This window comes from Solanum lycopersicum, chromosome 2, assembly GCF_036512215.1.
Source record: "Solanum lycopersicum chromosome 2, SLM_r2.1".
Classification (NCBI taxonomy): Eukaryota; Viridiplantae; Streptophyta; class Magnoliopsida; order Solanales; family Solanaceae; genus Solanum; species Solanum lycopersicum.
Genome location: NC_090801.1, coordinates 68964711 through 68980835, shown reverse-complemented (window position 1 = coordinate 68980835; position 16125 = coordinate 68964711). Strand labels below are relative to the sequence as shown.

General features: G+C 39.5%; 1 protein-coding gene across 4 annotated transcripts; it reads left to right on the top strand.

Moving 5' to 3' along the window:
• Positions 1 to 352: 352 nt before the first annotated feature.
• LOC101259997 (uncharacterized) lies at positions 353 to 15572 on the top strand. 4 transcript variants are annotated; one of them, XM_069294009.1, is made up of 15 exons: positions 353 to 552; positions 641 to 723; positions 1471 to 1528; positions 1867 to 1926; positions 2319 to 2448; positions 3031 to 3254; positions 3358 to 3450; positions 3558 to 3629; positions 3921 to 3953; positions 9038 to 10160; positions 12764 to 12823; positions 13535 to 13675; positions 14156 to 14212; positions 14880 to 14975; positions 15063 to 15572. In XM_069294009.1, the coding sequence occupies exons 1-11, from the start codon at positions 457 to 459 to the stop codon at positions 12787 to 12789; spliced, it is 1998 nt and encodes a 665-aa protein (XP_069150110.1). In that variant the 5' UTR covers positions 353 to 456; the 3' UTR covers positions 12790 to 12823; positions 13535 to 13675; positions 14156 to 14212; positions 14880 to 14975; positions 15063 to 15572. The 4 variants fall into 4 exon arrangements, with proteins under 4 accessions (XP_069150110.1, XP_069150109.1, XP_004232000.1 ...); XM_069294008.1 differs by having other exon boundaries at positions 9035 to 10160; XM_004231952.5 differs by lacking the exon at positions 9038 to 10160 and having other exon boundaries at positions 359 to 552.
• The last annotated feature ends 553 nt before the right edge of the window (positions 15573 to 16125 follow it).

The following is a 16125-nucleotide window of genomic DNA, read 5'->3' as shown; positions in this document are numbered from 1 at the left end:
CGTTGAAAAATTAGAGTACTAGGTCTTGGGTAGGGATCTCCCAAATGAGGTATGCATGTTTTCTCAGTTGAGCTTAACCTTTGTCATACATAGAAGTACTCGACCTTTGATATAAGCATTGATATCTGAACTTAGGTGTTTTAGATTTTTGAGAACTATATTTCTTAAAAGTTGTACAAAAATAATTTTTGGAAAATTGAAGCTATAAGTAGGTACTAGTTTCCCGAAAAAGAAAAAAAGAATCCACCGTGATGGGGCTAATTTGAATTTGTCGGAAAATGAAGGGCAGTCATTGTAATTACTCTTTCTCACAAGGACCAATGAGCAGTTTCTACAAATTTGAGGGGCAGAACCTGATATTTTCGTTAAACTTCATCGGAACGTTTAAAGAGGTTTCTGGAACCTGGGCTCGCGGGAAAGCCCGTTCCAGTAACAACAAATTGGAGAGTTCAAAAAATGGAAGCTGAAGCAGCATTAGAGTTAGTGAAGCATGGCGCTACCTTGCTACTTCTTGATGTTCCTCAGAATACCCTCATCGGTATTGATACCCAGGTCTGTTTTAATTTTTTGAATAGTTTGCTGTTCAATTTTTCCAATTGATTAATTTCGTTTTAATTTGAAGTAGTTTCGTTATCTGTAGATGTTTTTCTCCGGGCCTAATTTCAAAGGTGTGAAGATGATTCCTCCTGGCGTTCATTTCATCTATTACAGTTCATCCAACAGGTGCTTTTTTTTAGCTTGAATCCCATTACTTATCATATTCTTCAGGAACTAATTAAGTTTCTAGGGTTGTGGAGTAGTCATCCTGAAATATTGGTTTCGAAGTACTTAATTATAAGTTAAAAGTGCTGGAAATATGATTATAGCTTAGAAACGGCAAATTATATTCTCCAGTTTGCTGTTTCTAGTGAATGCTGTAGTGACTTTCCTGTTAGCAATTCTGGTTTCTGATTGTTGCATAAGAACCCATTTATGTCACTTAACCTTTTTACTGATATAGGCTACTCACTTCAATATCATAACTATAAAGTTTAAGCCTAGAAAGCTCAAATTAAATTCTTCTTGTTTCAAGTGAATGGTAGAGACGGAGCTAGCTGGGGGTTCATGTGTTCGGACGAACCCAATAGCTTTTCCGTAGACCCTAATTTGTACTGGAAAATTAATTAAATATTTATGTATATTAATTTGTGAACCCCTAACAAAGTTGATTGACGGTTATTAACGTAATTTAGAACCCCAAACTCCTAATCCTTGCTTCACCTCTGGACTCATTGAATGGGCGTCTCTGACCTTCTCCCAACAGTTTATCATTCATTTGTGCTGTAAGAATCATGTTCTGTTGCCAGATCTTTTAATTTTTGTACCATATTGTTCTTTTTTGCTGTTGTTTGTTGCTCTTTTGGTTTCTCTCTCTTCATAGAAAACGAGATTATTAGTCTCTAATGTTGTCTTTTCTTCTTCTGGGTGCAGAGAAGGGAATGAGTTCTCACCAATAGTTGGTTTTTTCGTTGAGGCTAGCCCTTCAGAGGTTAACAAAAGATCTCATTTGCCACTTCTGCATTTATTTGTTGATCCACTCATGTTTATATTTGTTCTGAGCGCTACTAATTTTGATAACTAGATAGTGTTTGTACAGTTTTATGATGCCAAACCATAGACACAGATACAATTATATTACCATAGGTTCATTATATGCGTATCTCTTGCTTTTTTTTGTTGATTTCTTTTTATTCTATGTTTGAACAATTGTTCACTTGTCATTGATGTACTAAATGTTGCTTTTTTTCTTTTATGTCAAAGTATGTTGGAAAAATGTCTATAAGTATGTTGGGAAGCATAATCTGTCTTCCAATGATAATTGAGCAGGTCATTGTTAAGAAATGGGATTCAAAGGATGAGCGATTTGTCAAATTATCCGAAGAAGAGGTGAGTTCTCTGAAGAATTTTCGTTACTCCTCTTCCTCTCATTTCTTTTCCTCTTCTTTTTTTTTGTTCCTTGTTGGTGATTGGTTATGTGTGCAGAGAAATCTGCTATGATCCAGCATGTTAGAAGCTAGCCATAACATGTTAGCTAATAAATCGGACAATAATTCATTTTGGTGTCATCTACGTATGTTCTCTATGCCAGTGGAGCTTCAGCTTGTCTACTGCACTGGTGAACTATGATTTTCTGTGTATTCGTTCATCGGAGACCTATGTTGGAATTGGTTTTCGTTTAATGCAACATTATTCTTAAAACATATTTATGGTGTGCATTTTTATTGCTTTAGAAGACTTGTTTCCTTTTCAAAAAATGATTATATCCGGTTTATTTGAAGGGAGAGAGATATGCTCAAGCGGTGAAAAAATTGGAGTTTGACAGACAACTTGGCCCTTATGCATTGGATCAGTACGGAGATTGGAAGCGCTTATCTAACTTTATTACGAAGAGTACCATTGGAAGAATTGGTATGTACATTGCTTTCACATGGTCTCTTAGTGTTTTGACGATGAGAACTGAGGGCAACATCTGAGCCAAAGATGTGGAATCCTTGGTTGAGTTGATTATAAAAGAGTTATCAGCATAAAGAGGTAGAAAGTTTGAGAATATTTGGGAGTAATGTCACTCAGTCCTTGTGTTTTTCGCGATTAGATGGTGCCTGATATATGATGCCACCTAATCCCATTAGTTGTGCGGCTACTGGCGTAGGTATCCCATTGGTAACATGATAGCATTATTAAACCCATTAATTATCACATGATTTCTCAATCCCTTTTTTACGTGAGACAATGATACTTGAGTTCATATTAAAATAAACAACCTTATTGTGAACCCTTTTTTCTCTTTTGCTATTGTTAATTGTGACCCTTTGGTTTCTTTGACCAGCTCAATGGAATTGGTTCAGCTAGTAAGTCTCATGTCATAGATAATGGGTTATCAACTTATCTCTCTCTGAGTAAATCAAAACATGAGTTACTCTTGTGTGTGTGATCATTGCTCTGTCTTGTTATCCTTTTCCTATTCGCTTCACCAGTTTCATTATTTTGCAGAACCTGTTGGAGGAGAAATTACAATTATTTCTGAATCTGAAATGGTTGGGAATGTTCATAAGACGGCCATGGAGAAAGTCTTGGCTGAGCAGTTAAAGAGTAGCAAGTTCTCGAAGCCTGATAAGAAGTCTCCAAGTAACAGTTGTTATTACACCTCAATTCCTCGTGTTATAAAGCTAAAGGGAGTTTCAGGACAAGATCTTACTAACATGAATCTGGACAAGGTATTTGGCTTAAATCTGTGCAGTTTATATAAAATTGATCAGTCTTTCTCTTTTTCTTTTCTTTTGCTTTTGAGAATAACTTTATATTTTACCTTCAATGCAGACACACATATTGGAGACAATTCTGACGAAGCAATATGGTGGTTCAGAAGATTCACTTCTGGGAGAACTACAATTTGCCTTTGTAGCGTTTCTGGTATCAGCCAGCAGTTTCAACTTTTCTTTGCTCTTTAGTTCTTTATGTGATGAACCAACTTAATTGAGAAGACAGTTGTTGAAGTTAAATATGTGAACAATTTACAGATGGGACAGTCACTTGAAGCATTTCTGCAATGGAAGCTTTTAGTCAGCCTATTACTTGGCTGTACAGAAGCTGTAAGTATACATCAATCTCTCTGCTTATATGTTGCTAGGAAAATCTTCCTCTCTACCGACATTTCCTGATGCAATATGGACCTAGAAATTATAGCACACCCTCTCTCGCTCTCTCTCTTTTCTTGTGATCAATGTTGATACTAGTTATGCTTTCAGATAAATCATAAAATTCTAAGTTGCTTTTGAGCATAATTTCCATGCCCAGTGGATTTTTGTAACAACTACATGATAATCCTTTGTCTACTTCTAATGTCAAGTTTGTGTCTAGTCTGACCATTAATTTCTTTGCAGCCTCTCCACACAAGGACTCAGCTATTCACCAAGGTAACTTTCTAGTTTCAAAGAACATATCCTTTCAGTGCATGCTGCCTTATAGAAACATATGTAATTTCCAGCTCTGTGGCTGGAAGCCTGGGCTTATGGAATAATACAACAATTTTATCATTGCATTTCCACAACTCTGTCCAACATAAGATGAAAATGATAAATCCTATCAGTTAATATGGACAGTGAAAACAAGAAACCCAGTCTGTCTATAAAGATTTATTTTGTTTCGCTTTATAAGGAGCCCCTTTATCGTAAGAGTGATCTTATGGTAGAGGCATTCTAAGCAATATGCAGGGGTTATGAGTGATGTGATCTTTTTACTCTGATTAATGAACAATGAGAATGAGTGTCACGACCCAATTTCTCGAGCCATGAAGGCACCTACTATAACCCATCAGTAGGTAAGCCAAACCACAACCCAGAACAACACGTAATGGGTGTGAGGGTAGAAACTAAACACGACTAAGCAAAATTACTATAACAACATAAATACAATTAAGGATCTCTCCCAGAGCCTGGAAGTCACTAATACAGAGCTACCAACAAAACGAGTACAAGTCCCAACAGTGGACCACCGAAACTAGACTGTCTCGAAAAGTAAAAGACAAGTCTTTATATAAACAGATGAAGACTGAAATAGTACAAAACGCTGTGTGCTCACCTCTGTCTCCAGACTAGAAATGCTCCAAACTCGATCAACGCTGACTACTGGTGCTCGGACCTGCATCACGAAAATAGATGCAGACCGTAGCATGAGTACCAAATAACAGGTACCCAGTAGGCATCATAGGCCGACTAAACTAGAAAAGTAAAGCACTATGAAAAGACGGAATCACAAAACTAGAGGTCAAGAACAGAAGACTAAATAACACAATAATGCACACGAGTGTATAAAGATCTAACTAAATTAATATAAATAAGCTAACTGCACCTAACTAAACCCACCATAAGCCCAGAAGGTACACTAGTGCACAAGTTTAAATAAAAACCCGAACGGACCCCCATAAGCCCGACGAGTACACAAAGTAACTATAACTTAAGGAGAATAAAACTCGAGGCCAAAAAACACCGAACCAAAAGGTAGAATCTGACGGTACGGAGGTCGGGCCTTGAACCGGACGCTCACCAGAATTACACAAGTAGCCAATTGCAAAATATAAGTAACTGAGGCCGGACCTCTAACCGGATGCTCTACATAAGTATGTGGATGTTCGAGGCCGGACCTTACATTCGGATACCCGACAAAGATGTCGATATAGCTGCTGAAAGAGTCTTTATCTATCCATAATCATATAAACCCGTGGAACACCATCCAGACTTAGCTAATCAATGTAAGTCCTTAAAGCTGAATCGAACTCAACTTTGAATCACGGAGCGGAAATCATTGTCACTGACGTAACTCGAGAAGCCGTAACATCGAAGAAATAAGAGTAACTATCGCTAGAGCAAGCTCATCGTCTTTCTAAATACCCAACTATCAGACTCAAGTTTGCTACATCAGTCTACAAGGATTTAAGCCGGCCGAGCGACGTCGGGGCTAAACTAAATCCTACCGTCTTTGAATCATGCATTTCTAAGGAAAACCCTAGTCAAACCTAAACTAAGGCCCATCATACTTCTGACAACCAGTATTCAAACATACAAGTAATTCATATAGCAAAGAAGGTCAATTAATAACAATAAACATGCTCACAGTTACCCGATAATTCTCAGAAAAAGGGCGAAAATATGATTTTTAACACCTATGCATGATCCAATAACTACCCAACCCAAATCCCAACGAATCAACATGCATTCATATGTTCGAGTTCAATCTAAGAAGAGAAACCATAGCCTACCTAAACGCAGATCACGCGCGCTCCAAAATTCACTCCCCGGATCTTTTACTTTCTAAAAGGCCTCGAAACGTTGATACACTATCAGAAATAGAGTCACAACGTTATTACAGTCATTTAAACACTAAAATCGCAAGAAACGGAGACGGGTCAATTTCGCGGTCAAAATGGAAAAAGTGGGATCCGCATTGAGAAATCCCGAATTAACCCCAAATAAAAGTCCTAAATAACTCTCGTAACTTGTATACCAGAATGGAACACAATTCAGGACTCAAGACAGTCCCAACATGAACATGCAACAAAAAAACCCAAATTCTAAGCTAAAAATCAGCAACTATGGCAGCAGCTACTTACAAGATTTTACCAAAAATGAAGCTCCAACAGCCAAAACCAACCACACCACGACGATCCTCACGAAAAACCCCACAATATAGGCTCTTGAATCACTAGATTCGGACCTAAAATGGCCAAGAAATCACCTTCTAAAATTTCCCAAAACTTGTGCTCGAAAATGAGCTATGACAGCAGTTAAAACCCTAAATTTACCTCAAATCGGGTCCCCAAATCAGATTCCAAGCTCACCAATGCGTTGCCCTCGAAAAATCTCACAACTTAGCCTTTTGAATCGCCCAATTTGGAGTTGTATAGCTCAAGATATCAAGATTTCAAAGTAAGACACAAAGCTGAAAGTTGGATTTTTATAAGGACGAATCTGGTCATTAAAAACCCAATTTCTGGTCGTTAAAACCCCAATTTCTGGTCGTTAAAAGGGCTGCACCAGATTCAGTTTTGCCTACTTTCTTTAAAGTCTCCGACGGATGCTCGGAATCCGTTCGGAACCTGATAAAAATAAAATAGATATGCTACCCTACCAAAGTCGACATTCCGGACTCAAAGGCGTAGTCGTAATTTTCATCAGAGGTCATCTCGATAAAATGTGGGTCCCACTTCCATTGGCCATTTTAAGTCAAAAACCACAAAAGAGCTCGGAAAAATATCAAAAACCTTAAAACCCGAAAGAAAGGTCAAACTAGACCAAACTCGACATTTCGGAGCTAACCGCGCTGACGGACTCATCCGAGCGCGTTTACTCAGAATGTTGACTTAAGTCAAACTTAGCCTTTAAACTTAAAGTTAAAACGCCTAATCCCACCAACTCACACTGAAAACATTGGGAGTCATGTTGACAATGCTACTAGACTAAAATGACCCTTCCGGAACTGATGGAATCGTCAGAATTGGATTCTGATGTCATCTTCTTGAACTTTTGATCGAAAATGATCGTTCAAGGTTCATAAGCTTCAAAAATACTAAAGCTCACACAATAACAAAACGAATGACCAGGTGACCGATCTGTCAGTCCCAGCAAGTCATAAATGACTTGGAATCGCTATAGGAACTCTCTAAACGATGCACAGAAGATAAAAATCTAAAAATGACAAGAAGGGTCATTACAAACGACGCTGCCTCGAATTAAGGTCCCTCTGGCTCATGATGTACTGAAGACTCTTGTGGTCAATATAGATCTCACATCGAACTCCATACAAGTAGTGCCTCCAAATCTTAAGCGTGAAAACTACCGCTACCAACTCCAAGTCATGGGTGGGGTAGTTGCGCTCATGGACCTTAAGCTGCCTCGACGCATACGCAATAACCCGGCCTTGCTGCATCAATACACAACCCACACCAACACTAGACGCATCACAATAAATCGTGAAACCCTCGCCCTCAATCGGAAGAGTCAATATAGGAGCGCTAGTAAGCAACTGCTTGAGCTTCAGAAAGCTCATCTCACACTCCTCCGACCACACAAAGGGAATATCCTGGCGAGTCAACCGAGTCAAAAGAGCTGCAATAGTAGAAAAGCCCTCAACAAAACGCCTGTAGTAACTCGCTAACCCGACAAAGCTACGAACCTCAGTAACAGAAGTGGGTCTGTCCCAATCACGAATAGCTTCAATCTTCGTCGGATCTACCCTAATACCCTCCTTGGACACCACGTGCCCCAAGAATGCTACAGACGCAAGTCAAAACTCGCACTTTGAGAACTTGGCATAAAGCTGCTGATCTCTCAAAGTCTGGAGCACTATCCTCAAATGCTGCTCATGCTCACTCCGGCTCCGCGAGTATACCAATATGTCATCAATGAAGATGATAACAAATGAATCAAGGTATGGTCTGAACACACGTGTCATCAAGTCCATAAAGGCGGCTGGGGCATTAGTCAACCCAAAAGACATCACAAGGAACTCATAATGGCCGTAACGAGTCCTAAATGCAGTCTTAGGGATGTCTGCTGCTCTAATCCTCAGCTGATGGTACCCGGACCTCAAATCAATCTTAGAAAATACGACGGTACCCTGAAGCTGATCAAACAAATCATCTATACGAGGCATAAGGTAACGGTTCTTCACCGTCACCTTGTTCAGCTGTCTGTAGTCAATGCACATCTTCAAAGTCCCATCCTTCTTTTTCACAAACAGAACAGGAGCACCCCAAGGCGACACACTCGGACGAATGAACCCCTTTTCTAAGAGGTCCTTTAACTGAACACTGAGCTCTCTGAGCTCTGCAGGAGCCATCCGATAAGGCGGAATAGAAATAGGACGAGTGCCAGGCTCCAAATCTATAGCAAAATCAATGTCACGCTCTGGGGGTAGGCTAGGTAGATCTTTAGGGAACACATTTGCATACTCTCTAACCACAGGAACTGAGTCAACTGAAGGATTATGATCTCTCCATTCTCTATCATCCGGGCAAGGCGAACGTGGTAGTAGACTCCTTGAGCCGAAAGGCGGTGTATGGGTAGTCTAGCCTTCTTATCTGCAGGTGAAAGACCCTTGGCTTTGGACATTCAATTTTTAGCCAATAGCATGGTTCGATTAGATATATCAAGATTCTAGACGCGTCTTGGCTTATATGGGAGTTCAGTCTTCTTTGTATGATAGGATCCGTGGTTGTCAATTTGAGGATAAGGCCCTGGGGTCCCTTAGAGATCGAGTGTTAGCGGGTAATGGTGATCAAGCTACCTTAGATCCTGATGGAGTGTTGAGATTCGCTGGTCGCATTTGTGTCCCGAGAGTTGGAGATTTGATACAGTTGATACTTTCGGAGGCTCATGAGTCTAGATATTCTATCCATCCGGGTACAGCGAAGATGTATCGTGATTTGAGACAACATTACTGGTGGAGTGGCATTAGACGAGATATTGCTGACTTTGTTTATCGTTGCTTGTGCTGCCAGCAGGTAAAGGCTGAGCATTTGAGGCCTGGTGGTGAATTTCAGGGATTACCCATTCCGGAGTGGAAGTGGGACCGCATTACTATGGATTTTGTGGCTGGTCTACCGAGGACTTCTAGAGGATTTGATAGTATTTGGGTCATCGTTGATCGATTGACCAAGTCAGCACATTTCCTTTTCGTTCAATCTTCATTTAGTGCCGAGAGGTTGGCTCGTATCTACATTCGGGAGGTGGTTCGACTTCATGGGGTGCCAGTTTCTATTATATCAGATCGGGGTTCTCAGTTCACGTCTAGCTTTTGGAGGACCTTTCAGGATGAGTTGGGCACCCAGGTTGACCTGAGCACAGCTTTCCACCCGCAGACTGATGGTCAGTCAGAGCGCACTATTCAGGTCCTTGAGGACATGCTACGGGCTTGTGTTTTGGAGTTTGGTGGTCAATGGGACCAGTTCTTGCCTTTGGCGGAATTTGCATATAACAACAGCTACAATTCTAGCATTCAGATGGCCCCGTTTGAGGCCTTGTATGGTAGGCGTTGTCGCACTCCAGTGGGCTGGTTCGAGTCTACAGAGCCTAGGCCGCGAGGTACAGATTTGATTCAGGAGGCTTTGGAGCAGGTGAGAGTGATTCAGGATAGACTCAGGACAGCTCAGAGTAGGCACCAGAGTTATGCGAATCGGAGGCATCGACCTTTGAGATCTTCTGTTGGTGATCGAGTATTTCTCCGTGTGTCTCCCATGAAGGGTGTGATGAGATTTGGGAGACGGGGTAAGCTTAGCCCCAGGTATATTGGGCCTTTTGAGATACTTCGGACAGTTGGGGAGGTTACTTATGAGTTGGCCCTACCTCCAGCATTTTCAGCCATCCATCCAGTTTTTCATGTCTCGATGCTACGCCGATATATTCCTGATGAGTCCCATGTGCTCCAGTATGATGCAATTGAGTTGGATGATCATTTGACATTTGTAGAAGAGCCAGTTGCCATCCTAGCCAGAGATGTGAGGAAATTGCGCTCGAGAGCCATTCCTATTGTTAAGGTCCGTTGGAGGCATCGTTCAGTCGAGGAGGCTACCTGGGAGACCGAGCAGGAGATGCGAGAGCAGTTTCCCGGCTTGTTTGAGCCTTCAGGTACTTCTTGACCCTTACTTTCGCGGACGAAAGTTCTTTTTAGTAGTGGATATTGTAATGACCCTTCTTGTCATTTTTAGTGTTTTATCTGCTGTGCATCGTTTAGAGCGTTCCTATAGCGATTCCAAGTCATTTATGACTTGCTGGGACTGATAGATCGGTCACCTGGTCATTCGTTTTGTTATTGTGTGAGCTTTAGTATTTTTGAAGCTTATGAACCTTGAACGATCATTTTCGATCAGAATTTCAAGAAGATGACATCAGAATCCAATTTTGACGATTCCATCAGTTCCGGAAGGGTCATTTTAGTCTAGTAGCATTGTCGACATGACTCCCAAAGTTTTCAGTGTGAGTTGGTGGGATTAGGCGTTTTAACTTTAAGTTTAAAGGCTAAGTTTGACTTAAGTAAACATTCTGAGTAAACGCGCTCGGATGAGAATTTCGTCAGCGCGGTTAGCTCCGGAATGTCGAGTTTGGTCTAGTTTGACCCTTCTTTCGGGTTTTGAGGTTTTTGATATTTTTTCGAGCCCTTTTGTGGTTTTTGACTTAAAATGACCAATGGAAGTGGGACCCACATTTTATCGAGATGACCTCTGATGAAAATTTTGACTACGCCTTTGAGTCCGGAATGTCGACTTTGGTAGGGTAGCATATCTATTTTATTTTTATCAGGTTCCGAACAGATTCCGAGCACCCGTCGGAGACTTTAAAAAAAATAGGCAAAGCTGAATCTGGTGCAGCCCTTTTAACGACCAGAAATTGGGTTTTAACGACCAGATTCGTCCTTATAATAACCCAACTTTCAGCTTTGTGTCTTACTTTGAAATCTTGATATCTTGAGCTATACAACTCCAAATTGGGCGATTCAAAAGGTTAAGTTGTGAGATTTTTCGAGGGCAACGCATTGGTGAGCTTGGAATCTGATTTGGGGACCCGATTTGAGGTAAATTTAGGGTTTTAACTGCTGTCATAGCTCATTTTCGAGCACAAGTTTTGGGAAATTTTAGAAGGTGATTTCTTGGCCATTTTAGGTCCGAATCTAGTGATTCAAGAGCCTATATTGTGGGGTTTTTCGTGAGGATCGTCGTGGTGTGGTTGGTTTTGGCTGTTGGAGCTTCATTTTTAGTAAAATCTTGTAAGTAGCTGCTGCCATAGTTGCTGATTTTTAGCTTAGAATTTGGGTTTTTTTGTTGCATGTTCATGTTGGGACTGTCTTGAGTCCTGAATTGTGTTCCATTCTGGTATACAAGTTACGAGAGTTATTTAGGACTTTTATTTGGGGTTAATTCGGGATTTCTCAACGCGGATCCCACTTTTTCCATTTTGACCGCGAAATTGACCCGTCTCCGTTTCTTGCGATTTTAGTGTTTAAATGACTGTAATAACGTTGTGACTCTATTTCTGATAGTGTATCAACGTTTCGAGGCCTTTTAGAAAGTAAAAGATCCGAGGAGTGAATTTTGGAGCGCGCGTGATCTACGTTCATGTAGGCTATGGTTTCTCTTCTTAGATTGAACTCGAACATGTGAATGCATGTTGATTAGTTGGGATTTGGGTTGGGTAGTTATTGGATCATGCATAGGTGTTAAAAATCATATTTTCGCCCTTTTTCTGAGAATTATCGGGTAACTGTGAGCATGTTTATTGTTATTAATTGACCTTCTTTGCTATATGAATTACTTGTATGTTTGAATACTGGTTGTCAGAAGTATGATGGGCCTTAGTTTAGGTTTGACTAGGGTTTTCCTTAGAAATGCATGATTCAAAGACGGTAGGATTTAGTTTAGCCCCGACGTCGCTCGGCCGGCTTAAATCCTTGTAGACTGATGTAGCAGACTTGAGTCTGATAGTTGGGTATTTAGAAAGACGATGAGCTTGCTCTAGCGATAGTTACTCTTATTTCTTCGATGTTACGGCTTCTCGAGTTACGTCAGTGACAATGATTTCCGCTCCGTGATTCAAAGTTGAGTTCGATTCAGCTTTAAGGACTTACATTGATTAGCTAAGTCTGGATGGTGTTCCACGGGTTTATATGATTATGGATAGATAAAGACTCTTTCAGCAGCTATATCGACATCTTTGTCGGGTATCCGGATTTAAGGTCCGGCCTCGAACATCCACATACTTATGTAGAGCATCCGATTAGAGGTCCGGCCTTAGTTACTTATATTTTGCAATTGGCTACTTGTGTAATTCTAGTGAGCGTCCGGTTCAAGGCCCGACCTCCGTACCGTCAGATTCTACCTTTTGGTTCGGTGTTCTTTGGCCTCGAGTTTTATTCTCCTTAAGTTATAGTTACTTTGTGTACTCGTCGGGCTTATGGGGGTCCGTTCGGGTTTTTATTTAAACTTGTGCACGAGTGTACCTTCTGGGCTTATGGTGGGTCCAGTTAGGTGCAGTTAGCTTATTTATATTAATTTAGTTAGATCTTTATACACTCGTGTGCATTATTGTGTTATTTAGTCTTCTGTTCTTGACCTCTAGTTTTGTGATTTCGTCTTTTCATAGTGCTTTACTTTTCTAGTTCAGTCGGCCTATGATGCCTACTGGGTACCTGTTATTTGGTACTCATGCTACGCTCTGCATCTATGTTCGTGATGCAGGTCCGAGCACCAGTAGTCAGCGTTGATCGAGTTTGGAGCATTTCTAGTCTGGAGACAGAGGTGAGCACACAGCGTTTTGTACTATTTCAGTCTCCGTCTGTTTATATAAAGACTTGTCTTTTACTTTTCGAGACAGTCTAGTTTCGGTGGTCCACTGTTGGGACTTGTACTCGTTTTGTTGGTAGCTCTGTATTAGTGACTTCCAGGCTTTGGGAGGGATCCTTAATTGTATTTATGTTGTTATAGTAATTTTGCTTAGTCGTGTTTAGTTTCTACCCTCACACCCATTACGTGTTGTTCTGGGTTGTGGTTTGGCTTACCTACTGATGGGTTATAGTAGGTGCCTTCATGGCTCGAGAAATTAGGTCGTGACAATGAGTGTGGCCAATGGTATGGTACTATGCTTCTTGGTGTGAAGTTGGGTAAAAGACCACAGTGAACGTGTGGTTCCATCGTGTTGAACTTTGTATATAGCATCAAAGATGTGGTGCTGCATTTAATGGGCGAGTTATTGTACCCTGCTTTTCTAGTAGTTGGGTTGAAGAATATTCAGTGTATAATTCATCTCTCACTATCACTGTTCCTTTCATGAGATGAATGACACGTGTGGATTGAGAATGCACTTGGTGGTGTAGACACTATTACTTTTTCATGTTACTCCATATTTTATTTATTCCAGTATGAAATAGATTCCTTGAATTTATGTTGATCTTTTTCATCTTTTAGATTCATACATGCTGACTCTTGCAATCTGTATGTATTTATCATCAGTTCATCAAAGCAATATATTATCAGTTGAAAATTGGATTTCAAAAGGATAGCAAGGATACTAGCAGGGCAGAGAAAGGTGCAACGGCCTCGTTGGACGAATCTTTGTTGTCTGCTGATAACTTCCTGCGCCACCTTTGTAAGGTAAAATCCAGTTCACATAGCAGTGTGTGCTACTTGAGTGTAGGTAAACGGTCTTAATATAACTCCCTGGTTTGTTTCGAATCTGACATGCTCCCTAGATGTAAAAACTCTTCGACACATCTTAGAAATGTTGTATTTAACGGGGAATGTGATGTCCATGCTTGCTTGTGCATCTCTACTATGCCATAAGGGACCTGTTACCTCTAAGCAGCACAGGCTTCCACCAAGGCTTGGAAACATGGGAAAAGTCGCCTATCATTTTTTGCCTCTGATGATATTTGAACCCTAGGTCTCTCAGGGTTTTAATTTCCGCTTTATTGACTGCTGCCATACCATTGTTAGCTTGTAAGCGTTTCACTATGACTTGTCAAGCACTCACACTACCAAAACATATGGCTATGGAGGGTTTTACTTGTGATAGTATATTTCTTGATTAAGATGGGATGTATCTTATTGAGCCATCTTTACAATTGGTTGCAGGATTTCTTCTCATTGGTGCTTGATGCCCCCATGGTTGATGGAGACCTCCTGACTTGGGTATGCCTCCAGACGGTTTGATTCCTTTGAAATTAATTTAGGATGTATTTTCGTAACACAAACGCCATAGTGAAAAGTCAGAAGCATTCCTTATAATGAACTGCCGCATCATAGTTTCCTGCAATAGTCTTTCTGCAAAAGATTACTCTCAACTCAAATGAGAGTATATATCTGTCCTGTTTTGACCATGTTTCCAGTGGAATCAACTAGTGAATTTAGTCTACTATCTTAAGTGGATATACTTCTTTGTCAAATGGGCAAACGGGATGTCAGCCTTCATACCTCAGTTTTTCATCACTAGGAAGGATAATCAACATTTAGTTTGTCCTTTCTCGTTTAGATTGTTGTATTTATTCCTACGTAGTACGTAGTATATAGAATGAAAATATATGCAAAGTCCATGTGCATTTATTTTAAGTATTCTATAAAAATCTCTTACGCACTTCTATTCTTTAAGCATTCATGGTACTGTTTTGACATTGTTTTTTTTCATAATCTGCTTGAGTAACTATTCATGGCAAGTATAATCCAGCTTCTGTTCCTCTAGACGTGCAACTCCAGATTCACTGAACAATTGCTTGAAATGCGAGTAAATGAGCTTTTCTTTCAATTCACTATCTTGAACACATTACTAATTGGTGGGTTTTTCTTCTTTGTTGAATGATAGACTAGAAAACTGAGAGAACTGCTTGAGCAGACTCTTGGATGGGACTTCAAGCTGGATAGTTCTGTTGATGGCATGCATCTTAAAGAAGACGATGAGGTTTGGAAAATCAGATGCCGGTTCACTATTTTTTCTTCTTTTTATTTTTGGCTTCTTCCTTCTCATTAGGTCTTTCGACTTCTGCAGTTTGCTCCAGTGGTGGAGATTCTAGACGATCCTGATCACTGAAAGACAAGCACTATGAATAATATGAGACTTGATCCAAATGTAATCAGCTGTTTGTCAATACTGATATATCATGATTTCAGAGAGTTGCTCTTGAAAGATTCTGATCTGATAGGCTAATTAATATGAATGGTGCATGCATATATGAAGTCAAACGTTGCATCAGAAAGTGGTTTTTTGTTGCTTATAGAAGTCCTATGCTACATCATGTCAAAGTAACTCTTATGCTGATCATTGAAGGACATGACTTTTGCCTTGTGTAAACTTATCATTAGAGAATCATGTAACTATAATCTTTATACAAGTATGACAACTGGAAAGGGCAACTACTCGTTTTTCACATGTCCAAGATGAACATATGATGAGTATTAGAACTCTGTTTGGGGAATTGCCTAAGCTGCTAAATCCCATAACTCATCTTTCATGTCTAGCATTTCTGAGCTATATATATATGTTCCATTCAATCTTCAATTGGGGAGCAGTGAGTTTGCTCGTCTCTCGTCTTTACTGGTATAACATTCGAATTTTGCTCGTCGTTTTTTTTTTTTAAATAGATTTATCAAAGTGATATATCTTAATTCTTTAAAAGAAAAATATTATGGAAAAAATCTTTCGGCCAGAAAATTTGGCTAAAATGGTAAAATATATATATTTTACACTATGTTATTTTATTTTTTTAACATTTTTATTCTTTTAACTTTAATATCTTTTAATTAAAAAAATTAGTTTATTCTAAAAAAAATAACATCATAAACTTTTAAAATTTTTGACCATTTAGCATTATCTAAAAATATTATATTCTGTAAAGTTTGTGCATCCAAAAGTAGAAGCATACTCTTTTGTCTCAATTTTTGGGATTTATAATGGTGTTTTAATTTAAGTATATAAAATTACTTTAATTAAGTAAAAATAAAAGTGTTTGACAAATAAAATAATAACTTTAATTAAGTAAAAAAATAATTCAAATTAAATTAAGAAATATTTAATAAGGTTAAAAATAAATTAAAATAAGATAAAAATAAAA